The 12008-nt window shown below is 46.4% G+C and overlaps 1 protein-coding gene across 1 annotated transcript in view; it reads left to right on the forward strand.

Annotated features, from left to right (window-relative positions):
• Positions 1 to 11691, forward strand: part of DNAJB2 (DnaJ heat shock protein family (Hsp40) member B2) — a 53840-nt gene extending 42149 nt beyond the window's left edge. The window contains exon 9 of the mRNA XM_038753279.1: positions 11530 to 11691. Within this exon, the coding sequence (XP_038609207.1) occupies positions 11530 to 11540 (11 nt within the window). The 3' untranslated portion in view covers positions 11541 to 11691. The remainder of the gene's footprint in view (positions 1 to 11529) is intronic.
• Positions 11692 to 12008: the final 317 nt, after the last annotated feature.

Raw genomic sequence — 12008 nt, forward strand, 5'->3', positions numbered from 1 at the left:
AGACAGGGAACAGCTGACCGTCTGTCAATCAGTGGTATTTATTGAGCGCTTTATCCCGGAGCAGAGCATTGCTTAGGGGAGCAAAATCTCACAGAATTGGCCAACATGTTCCCTTCCCACGCTGAACTGAAGTCTGTCAATCACTAGTATTTATTGAGCACTTACCTTGGGCAGAGCACTGGACTAAACGCTTGGGAGAGTAAAATGTATGTTTTGGGAGACAGGGAACAGCTGCCCGTCTGTCAATCAGTGGTATTTATTGAGCGCTTTTCCCGGAGCATCGCTTAGGGGAGCAAAATCTCACAGAATTGGCCAACACGTTCCCTTCCCACACTGAACTGAAGTCTGTCAATCACTAGTATTTACTGAGCGCTTACCGTGGGCAGAGCACTGGACTAAACGCTCGGGAGAGTAAAATGTATCAGAGTCGGTAGACGCGTTCCCTGCCCACAGGGAGCTGACGGCCTGTCAATCAGTGGTATTTATTGAGCGCCTTCCGTGGGCAGAGCCTGGCAATCAGTGGTATATATTGAGCGCTTACCGGGTGGGAAGAGCACTGTACTGAGCGCCTGGGAGAGTAGAACAGAGTTGGTAGACAAGTTCCCTCTCCCCACAAGGAGCTGACAGTCTATAAACCAGTGGTATTTATTGAGCGCTTACCGTGTGGGCAGAGCGCTGTTTAGGGGAGTAAAATCTAACCGGGTCGGCGGACGCGTTCCCTGCCCTCAGCGAGCTGCCAGTCTGTCAATCAGTGGTATTTATTGAGCGCCTACCGAGGGAAGAGCCCTGGACTAAACGCTTGGGAGAGTAAAACGTATGTGTCGGGAGACAGGGAACAGCTGACCGTCTGTCAATCAGTGGTATTTATTGAGCGCTTTATCCCGGAGCAGAGCATTGCTTAGGGGAGCAAAATCTCACAGAATTGGCCAACACGTTCCCTTCCCACGCTGAACTGAAGTCTGTCAATCATTAGTATTTATTGAGCGCTTACCGTGGGCAGAGCACTGGACTAAACGCTCGGGAGAGTAAAATGTATCAGTCGGTAGACACGTTCCCTGCCCACAGGGAGCTGACGGCCTGTCAATCAGTGGTATTTATTGAGCGCCTTCCGTGGGCAGAGCCTGGCAATCAGTGGTATATATTGAGCGCTTACCGGGTGGGAGGAGCACTGTACTGAGCGCCTGGGAGAGTAGAACAGAGTTGGTAGACAAGTTCCCTCTCCCCACAAGGAGCTGACAGTCTATAAACCAGTGGTATTTATTGAGCGCTTACCGTGTGGGCAGAGCGCTGTTTAGGGGAGTAAAATCTAACCGGGTCGGCGGACGCGTTCCCTGCCCTCAGCGAGCTGCCAGTCTGTCAATCAGTGGTGTTTATTGAGCGCTTACTGTAGCAGAGCACTGGACTAAACGCTTGGTAGAGTAAGATGTAGGTGTCGGGAGACAGGGAACAGCTGACCGTCTGTCAATCAGTGGTATTTATTGAGCGCTTTATCCCGGAGCAGAGCATTGCTTAGGGGAGCAAAATCTCACAGAATTGGCCAACATGTTCCCTTCCCACGCTGAACTGAAGTCTGTCAATCACTAGTATTTATTGAGCACTTACCTTGGGCAGAGCACTGGACTGAACGCTTGGGAGAGTAAAATGTATGTTTTGGGAGACAGGGAACAGCTGACCGTCTGTCAATCAGTGGTATTTATTGAGCGCTTTTCCCGGAGCACAGCATTGCTTAGGGGAGCAAAATCTAACAGAATTGGCCAACACGTTCCCTTCCCACACTGAACTGAAGTCTGTCAATCACTAGTATTTACTGAGCGCTTACCGTGGGCAGAGCACTGGACTAAACGCTCGGGAGAGTAAAATGTATCAGAGTCGGTAGACGCGTTCCCTGCCCACAGGGAGCTGACGGCCTGTCAATCAGTGGTATTTATTGAGCGCTTTCCGTGGGCAGGGCCTGTCGATCAGTGATATTCTATTCTATTTATTTTCTTTTGTTAGTATGTTTGGTTTTGTTCTCTGTCTCCCCGCTTTTAGACTGTGAGCCCACTGTTGGGTAGGGACTGTCTCTATATGTTGCCAATTTGTACTTCCCAAGCGCTTAGTACAGTGCTCTGCACATAGTAAGCACTCAATAAATACGATTGATGATGATGATGATGATGATGATGATGATTTATTGAGCACTTACCGTGTGGGCAGAGCACTGTACTGAGCGTTTGGGAGAACCCAAGAGGACCCAATCTTGCAGCAAGCTGAGAGGGTCTGGTGGGGGACCCAGGGGTCCGCACCCTCGACGAAGCCCGCGTCTTGGGGGGAGAAACCGATCCAAATCCAACTCCCCTTTAGCCCCGGCTGGATTTGAACTCCGAACCGCCCCCTCCTCGCTCCCCCAACCCCGCCAACCCAGTCCCCTCCCCGCCGGGCCTCTCGCTGCCGTAATAATAACGATGATGATGGATGATGGTGGTATTTAATTATAATCATAATAATGGTAATGGTATTTGTTAAGCGCTTACTATGTGCAAGGCACTGTTCTAAGTGCCGGGGAGGTTACGAGGCGATCAGGTTATCCCACGGGGGGCGGGGGGGGGGCTCACAGTTTTAATCCCCATTTTACAGATGAGGGAACTGAGGCACAGAGAATTATAATAATGGCATTTATTAAGCTCTTACTATGTGCAAAGCACTAGACTGATGGCATATATTAAGCGCTTACTATGTGCAAAGCACTAGAGTGATGACATTTAGTAAGCACTTACTATGTGCAAAGCACTAGAATGGTGGCATTTATTAAGCGCTTATTATGTGCAAAGCACTAGAATGGTGGCATTTATTAAGCGCTTACTATGTGCAATGCACTAGAATGGTGGCATTTATTAAGCGCTTACTATATGCAAAGCACTAGAATGATGGCATTTAAGCGCTTACTATGTGCAAAGCACTAGAGTGATGGTATTTATTAATCACGATGTGCAAAGCACTAGACTGATGGCATTTATTAAGCGCTTAACTGCAAAGCACTAGACTGATGGCATTTATTAAGCGCTTAACTGCAAAGCACTAGACTGATGGCATTTATTAAGCGCTTACTATGTGCAAAGCACTAGAATGGTGGCATTTTATTAAGCTCTTACTATGTGCAAAGCACTAGAATGATGGTATTTATTAATTGCTTACTATGTGCAAAGTACTAGAATGATGGCATTTATTAAGAGCTTACTATGCACAAGGCACTAGAATGATGGCATTTATTAAGCGCTCACTATGTGCAAAGCACTAGACTGGCATTTATTAAGCGCTTAACTATGTGCAAAGCACTAGAATGATGGCATTTATCAAGCGCTTAACTAGGTGCAAAGCACTAGACTGATGGCATTTATTAAGCGCTTACTATGTGCAAAGCACTAGTATGATGGCATTTATTAATCGCTTACTATGTGCAAAACACTAGACTGATGGCATTTATCAAGTGCTTAACTATGTGCAAAGCACTAGAATGATGGCATTTATTAATCACTTACTATGTGCAAAGCACTAGAATGATGGCATTTATTAATCACTTACTATGTGCAAAGCACTAGAATGATGGCATTTATTAATCGCTTACTATGTGCAAAACACTAGACTGATGGCATTTATCAAGTGCTTAACTATGTGCAAAGCACTAGAATGATGGCATTTATTAATCACTTACTATGTGCAAAGCACTAGAATGATGGCATTTATTAATCACTTACTATGTGCAAAGCACTAGAATGATGGCATTTATTAATCACTTACTATGTGCAAAACACTAGACTGATGGCATTTATCAAGCACATAACTATGTGCAAAACACTAGACTGATGGCATTTATTAAGCACTTACTATGTGCAAAGCACTAGAATGATGGCATTTATTAAGCGCTTACTATGTGCAAAGCACTAGAATGATGACATTTATTAAGCGCTTACTATGTTCCAAGCACTAGAATGATGGCATTTATCAAGTGTTTAACTATGTGCAAAGCACTAGAATGATGGCATTTATCAAGCGATTAGCTATGTGCAAAGCACTAGAATGATGGCATTTATCAAGCGCTTACCTAGGTGCAAAGCATTAGACTGATGGCATTTATTAAGCGCTTACTATGTGCAAAACACTAGACTGATGGCATTTATTAATCACTTACTATGTGCAAAACACTAGACTGATGGCATTTATCAAGTGCTTAACTGTGCAAAGCACTAGAATGATGACATTTATTAAGCACTTACTATGTTCCAAGCACTAGAATGATGGCATTTATCAAGCGCTTAACTATGTGCAAAGCACTAGAACGATGGCATTTATTAACTGCTTACTATGTGCAAAGCACTAGAATGATGGTATTTATTAATCACTTCTGATGTGCAAGCAATAGACTGATGGCATTTATTAATTGCTTAACTATGTGCAAAGCAATAGACTGATGGCATTTTTCAAGTGCTTAACTATGTGCAAAGCACTAGAATGCTGACATTAAGCGCTTAACTATGTGCAAAGCACTAGACTGATGGCATTTATTAAGCGCTTACTATGTGCCAAGCACTAGAATGATGACATTTATTAAGCACTTACTATGTGCAAAGCACTAGAATGATGGTATTTTCTAAGCACTTAACTATGTGCAAAGCACTAGACTGATGGCATTTATCAAGCGCTTACCATGTGCAAAGCACTAGAATAATGACATTCATTAATAGCTTATTATGTACAAAGCACTAGAATGATGGCATTTATTAAGCGCTCACTATGTGCAAAGCACTAGACTGATGGCATTTATTAAGCGCTTAACTATGTGCAAAGCACTAGAATGATGGCATTTATCAAGCGCTTAACTATGTGCAAAGCACTAGACTGATGGCATTTATTAATTGCTTAACTATGTGCAAAGCACCAGAATGATGGCATTTATCAAGCGCTTAACTATGTGCAAAGCACTAGACTGATGGCATTTATTAAGCGCTTAACTATGTGCAAAGCACTAGACTGATGGCATTTATTAAGCACTTACTATGTGCGAAGCACTAGACTGATGGCATTTATTAAGCGCTTACTATGTGCGAAGCACTAGGCTGATGGCAAATTTTCAAGCACTTAACTATGTGCAAAGCACTAGAATGATGGCATTTCTTAAGCGCTTACTATGTGCAAAGCACTAGAATGATGACATTTATTAAGCACTTACTATGTTCCAAGCACTAGAATGATGGCATTTATTAAGCGCTTACTATGTGCAAAGCACTAGAATGATGGCATTTATCAAGCGCTTAGCTATGTGCAAAGCACTAGAATGATGGCATTTATTAAGCGCTTAACTATGTGCAAAGCACTGGAATGATGGTATTTATCAAGCGCTTAACTATGCAAAGCACTAGACTGATGGCATTTATCAAGCGCTTAACTATGTGCAAAGCACTAGAATGATGGCATTTATTAAGCGCTTACTATGAGCAAAGCACTAGAATAATGGCATTTATTAAGCGCTTACTATGTGCAGAGCACTAGAATGACATTTATTAATCGCTTACTCTGTGCAAAGCACTAGAATGATGACATTTCTTAAGCGCTTACTATGTGCAAAGCACTAGTACGATGGCATTTATTAAGCGCTCACTATGTGCAAAGCAATAGACTGATGGCATTTATTAAGTGCTTAACTATGTGCAAAGCACTAGAATGATGGCATTTATTAAGTGCTTATTATGTGCAAAGCACTGCTCTAATAATAATAATAATAATGGCATTTGTTAAGCGCTTACTATGTGCAAAGCACTGTTCCAAGCGCTGGGGTGGATACAAGGTGATGAGGTTGTCCCACGGGGGCTCGCAGTCTTCATCCCCATTTGACAGATGAGGGAACCGAGGCCCAGAGAAGTGAAGTGACCTGCCCAGAGTCACCCAGCTGACAGTTGGCGGAGTCGGGATTTGAACCCATGGCCTCTGACTCCAAAGCCCGGGCTCTTTCCACTGAGCCCCGCTGCTTCCATTTCATAATAGTAATGATGGCATTTGTTAAGCGCTTACTAGGTGCAAAGCACTGTTCTAAGCGCTGGATTGATTCAGCGCTTACTCTGTGCCAAGCACTGAACTAAGCGCCGGAGTGAACACAAAGGAAGGAGGTCACTCCCGATGTCCGGGTCCTGAGTGGGGGCGGGGGGACGGTGGGATTTTAGGGATAAGTGGGATCGGGGGCAGACTAGAGAGGGCAGAGTGGGGAGGAGAATCCGGGCTGCTTTCTAGAATAAATAATAATAACGATGGTGTCTGTTAAGCGCTTACTATGTGCCAAGCACTGTTCTAAGCGCTGGAGGAGATACAGGGTGATCAGGCTGTCCCCCGTGGGGCTCACAGTCTTCATCCCCATTTGACAGATGAGGGAACTGAGGCCCAGAGAAGTGAAGTGACTGGCCCAAGGTCACCCAGCTAACAAGTGGCGGAGTCAGGATTAGAACTCACGACCTCTGACTCCCAACCCCGGGCTCTTTCCATTAAGCCGTGCTCTTCTATAATAATAATAATAATAATGGTGTTAAGCACTTACTATGTGCAAAGCACTGTTCTAAGCGCTGGGGGGATAGAAGGTCATCACATTGTTGCCCACGGGGCTCACAATCTTAATCCCCATTTGACAGATGAGGGAACTGAGGCCCAGAGAAGTGAAGTGACTGGCCCAAGGTCACCCAGTTGACAAGTGGCAGAGCCAGGATTAGAACCCACGACCTCTGACTCCCAACCGCAGGCTCTTTCCATTAAGCTGTGCCCTTCTAGAATAATAATAATAATGGCATTTGTTAAGCGCTTACTATGTGTGAAGCACTGTTCTAAGCACTGGGGGGATACAAGGTCATCACATTGTCCCCCGTGAGGCTGACAATCTTAATCCCCATTTGACAGATGAGGGAACTGAGGCCCAGAGAAGTGAAGTGACTGGCCCAAGGTCACCCAGCTGACAAGTGGCGGAGTCAGGATTAGAACCCACGACCTCTGACTCCCAACCCCGGGCTCTTTCCATTAAGCCGTGCTCTTCAGTAATAATAATAATAATATTTGTTAAGTGCTTACTATGTGTGAAGCACTGTTCTAAGCGCTGGGGGGATACAAGGTGATCACATTGTCCCCCATGGGGCTCATAGTCCTAATCCCCATTTGACAGATGAGGGAACTGAGGCCCAGAGAAGTGAAGTGACTGGTCCAAGGTCACCTAGCTAAGTGGCGGAGCCAGGATTAGAACCCACGACCTCTGACTCCCAACCCCGGGCTCTTTCCATTAAGCCGTGCTCTTCTGGAATAATAATAATAATAATAATAATAATAATAATAATAATGGCATTTGTTAAGCACTTACTATGTGCGAAGCACTGTTCTGAGCACTGGGGGGATACAAGGTCGTCACATTGTCCCCCATGGGGCTCACAGTCTTAATCCCCATTTGACAGATGAGGGAACTGAGGCCCAGAGAAGTGAAGTGACTGGCCCAAGGTCACCCAGCTGACAAGTGGCGGAGCCAGGATTAGAACCCACGACCTCTGACTCCCAACCCCGGGCTCTTTCCATTAAGCCGTGCTCTTCTGGAATAATAATAATAATAATAATAATAATAATAATAATAATGGCATTTGTTAAGCACTTACTATGTGCGAAGCACTGTTCTGAGCACTGGGGGGATACAAGGTCGTCACATTGTCCCCCATGGGGCTCACAGTCTTAATCCCCATTTGACAGATGAGGGAACTGAGGCCCAGAGAAGTGAAGTGACTGGCCCAAGGTCACCCAGCTGACAAGTGGCGGAGCCAGGATTAGAACCCACGACCTCTGACTCCCAACCCCGGGCTCTTTCCATTAAGCCGTGCTCTTCTAGAATAATAATAATAATGAAGGCATTTGTTAAGCGCTTACTATGTGCGAAGCACTGTTCTAAGCGCTGGGGGGGATACAAGGTGATCAGGTTGTCCTACGAGGGGCTCACGGTCTTCATCCCCATTTTACAGATGAGGTCACTGAGGCATGGAGAAGTGAAGTCCTCTAGACCGTGAGCTCGCTGTTGGGTGGGGGCCGTCTCTATATGTTGCCAACTTGGACTTCCCAAGCGCTCAGTACAGTGCTCTGCACACAGTAAGCGCTCAATCAATACGAATGAATGAATGGACTTGCCCAAAGTCACACAGCGGACAAGTGGCTTAGTCCAGTGCTCTGCACACAGTAAGCGCTCAATAAATACGATTGAATGAATAATGGACTTGTCTAAATTCACACAGCGGACAAGTAGCTTAGTCCAGTGCTCTGCACACAGTAAGCGCTCAATAAATACGATTGAATGAATGAATGAAGTGACTTGCCCAAAGTCACACAGCTAAGTAGCTTAGTCCAGTGCTCTGCACACAGTAAGCGCTCAATAAATACGATTGAATGAATGAATGAAGGGACTTGCCCAAAGCCACACAGCTGAGAAGTAGCTTAGTCCAGTGCTCTGCACACAATAAGCGCTCAATAAATACGTTTGAATGAATGAATGAAGGGACTTGCCCAAAGTCACACAGCTGACAAGTAGCTTAGTGCAGCGCTCTGCACACAGTAAGCGCTCAATAAATACGATTGAATGAATGAATGAATGGACTTGCCCAAAGTCACACAGCTGACAAGTAGCTTAGTACGGTGCTCTACACACAGTAAGCGCTCAATAAATACGATTGAATGAATGAAGGGACTTTCCCAAAGTCACACAGCGGACAAGTAGCTTAGTCAAGTGCTCTGCACACAGTAAGCGCTCAATAAATATGATTGAATGAATGAATGGACTTGCCCAAAGTCACACAGCGGACAAGTAGCTTAGTCCAGTGCTCTGCACACAGTAAGCGCTCAATAAATACGATTGAATGAATGAATGAAGTGACTTGCCCAAAGTCACACAGCGGACAAGTAGCTTAGTCCAGTGCTCTGCACACAGTAAGCGCTCAATAAATACGATTGAATGAATGAAGTGACTTGCCCAAAGTCACACAGCGGACAAGTAGCTTAGCCCAGTGCTCTGCACACAGTAAGCGCTCAATAAATACGATTGAATGAATGAATGAAGTGACTTGCCCAAAGTCACACAGCTAAGTAGCTTAGTCCAGTGCTCTGCACACAGTAAGCGCTCAATAAATACGACTGACTGAATGAATGAATGAATGGACTTGCCCAAAGTCACACAGCTGACAAGTAGCTTAGTCCAGTGCTCTGCACACAGTAAGCGCTCAATAAATACGACTGAATGAATGAATGAATGAATGAATGGACTTGCCCAAAGTCACACAGCTGACAAGTAGCTTAGTCCAGTGCTCTGCACACAGTAAGCGCTCAATAAATACGATTGAATGAATGAATGAAGTGACTTCCCCAAAGTCACACAGCTAAGTAGCTTAGTCCAGTGCTCTGCACACAGTAAGCGCTCAATAAATACGATTGAATGAATGAATGGACTTGCCCAAAGTCACACAGCGGACAAGTAGCTTAGTCCAGTGCTCCGCACACAGTAAGCGCTCAGTAAATACGATTGAATGAATGAAGTGACTTGCCCAAAGCCACACAGCGGACAAGTAGCTTAGTCCAGTGCTCTGCACACAGTAAGCGCTCAGTAAATACGGTTGAATGAATGAATGAATGAATGAAGTGACTTGCCCAAAGTCACACAGCTGACAAGTAGCACCGAGTCGGGATTAGAACCCATGACCTCCGGCTCCCAAGCCCGGGCTCTTTCCACTGAGCCACGCTGCTTCTCTTAATAATATCTATTGAGCCCTTATTGGGTGCAAAGCACTGAACTAAGCCAGTTGCCAATTTGCCAATTCGTACTTCCCAAGCGCTTAGTACAGTGCTCTGCGCACAGTAAGCGCTCAATAAATACGATTGATGATGATGATGGCTAAGCGCTTGGGAGAGGGCACTGTAATAGACGGTAGACACATTCCCTGTCTTCAGCGTTTAGAACAGTGCGTTGCACATAGACGTGAGAAGCAGCGTGGCTCAGTGGAAAAGAGCCCGGGCTTTGGAGTCCAAGGTCATGGGTTCAAATCCCAGCTCCGCCCATTGTCAGCTGGGTGACTTTGGGCAAGTCACGTCACTTCTCTGGGCCTCAGTTCCCTCGTCTGTTAAATGGGGATGAAGACTGAGCTCCCCGTGGGACAACCTGATCACCTTGTAACCTCCCCGGCGCTTAGAACAGTGCTTGGCACATGGTAAGCGCTTAATAAATGCTATCATTAAAGTCACTTCACTTCTCTGGGCCTCAGTTCCCTCATCTGGAAAATGGGGATGAAGACTGGGAGCCCCCCGTGGGACAACCTCATCACCTTGTAACCTCCCCAGCGCTTAGACCAGTGCTTGGCACATAGTAAGCGCTTAATAAATGCTATCATTAAAGTCACTTCACTTTTCTGGGCCTCAGTTCCCTCATCTGGAAAATGGGGATGAAGACTGTGAGCCCCCCGTGGGACAACCTGATCACCTTGTAACCTCCCTAAGCGCTTAGAACAGTGCTTTGCACATAGTAAGCGCTTAATAAATGCTATCATTAAAGTCACTTCACTTCTCTGGGCCTCAGTTCCCTCATCTGGAAAATGGGGATGAAGACTGGGAGCCCCCCGTGGGACAACCTCATCACCTTGTAACCTCCCCAGCGCTTAGACCAGTGCTTGGCACATAGTAAGCGCTTAATAAATGCTATCATTAAAGTCACTTCTCTTCTCTGGGCCTCAGTTCCCTCAAATCCCAGCTCCGCCAATTGTCAGCTGTGTGACTGGGCTTCTCTGGGCCTCAGTTCCCTCATCTGGAAAATGGGGATGAAGACTGTGAGCCCCACGCGGGACAACCTGATCACCTTGTCACCTCTCCAGCACTTAGAACAGTGCTTGGCACAGAGTAAGCGCTTAATAAATGCCATTATTATTATTATTAAAGCGGCGGAGCCGGGATTGGAGCCCATGACCTCTGACTCCGCTGTCGGGTAGGGACCGTCTCTAGATGTTGCCAACTTGTACTTCCCAAGCGCTTAGTCCAGTGCTCTGCACATAGTAAGCGCTCAATAAATACGATTGATTGATTGATTAATTGATTGATTGATTGACTCCAAAGGCCGGGCTCTTTCCACTGAGCCCCGCTGGAGAAGTGAAGTGACTCGTCCAAGGTCTCACAGCAGGCACGGAGCGGATCAGGGATTCCGGGTCCCATAGGGGGTTCATTCATTCATTCATTCAACCGTATTGAGCGCTTGCTATGTGCAGAGCACTGTACTAAGCGCTTGGGAAGTCCAAGTTGGCAACATCCAGAGACGGGCCCTACCCAACAGCGGGCTCACGGTCGATCGCGTCCCACTATCGTCGGTGCTTCTGGGTCGGCCCAAGGCCCGGCTGCTGACCAAGCGCTCAGTACAGTGCTCTGCACACAGTAAGCGCTCAATAAATACGATTGATTGATTGATTGATTGATTGACCCCACTGCCTCCTGTCACCCACCCTCGCTCTCTCTCCCCAGGTGTGTTCTGAACTGGACGCCCGCGACCCAGAGGCGCCGCCATCCTCCTCCGAGACTTTCCCCGCCGTCCCCCTCCACTTCCTGGGGCTGGGAGCACTGGTCAGCGCTTAGTACAGTGCTCAGCACACAGTAAGCGCTCAATAAATACGATTGATTGATTGATTGATTGATTGATTGGTCCACCTTTCCAGCAGGCCTCAGGGACGGAGGGAGCGGGGAGCAACAGAGTGGCAGGAATAAATCTCCCCCTGGGTCCCTCTGGAACCTCAGCCGGTCAAGCCGGAGTATTTACTGAGCGCCTCCCGGGTGCAGAGAATAATAATAATAATGATGACGGCACTGCCAATTGTCAGCTGTGTGACTTTGGGCAAGTCACTTCACTTCTCTGGGCCTCAGTGACCTCATCTGGAAAACGGGGATGAAGACTGGGAGCCCCCCCGTGGGACAACCTGATCACCTTGCCACTTAACTTCTCTGTG

Source organism: Tachyglossus aculeatus, chromosome 1 (genome assembly GCF_015852505.1).
Source record: "Tachyglossus aculeatus isolate mTacAcu1 chromosome 1, mTacAcu1.pri, whole genome shotgun sequence".
Lineage (NCBI taxonomy): Eukaryota > Metazoa > Chordata > Mammalia > Monotremata > Tachyglossidae > Tachyglossus > Tachyglossus aculeatus.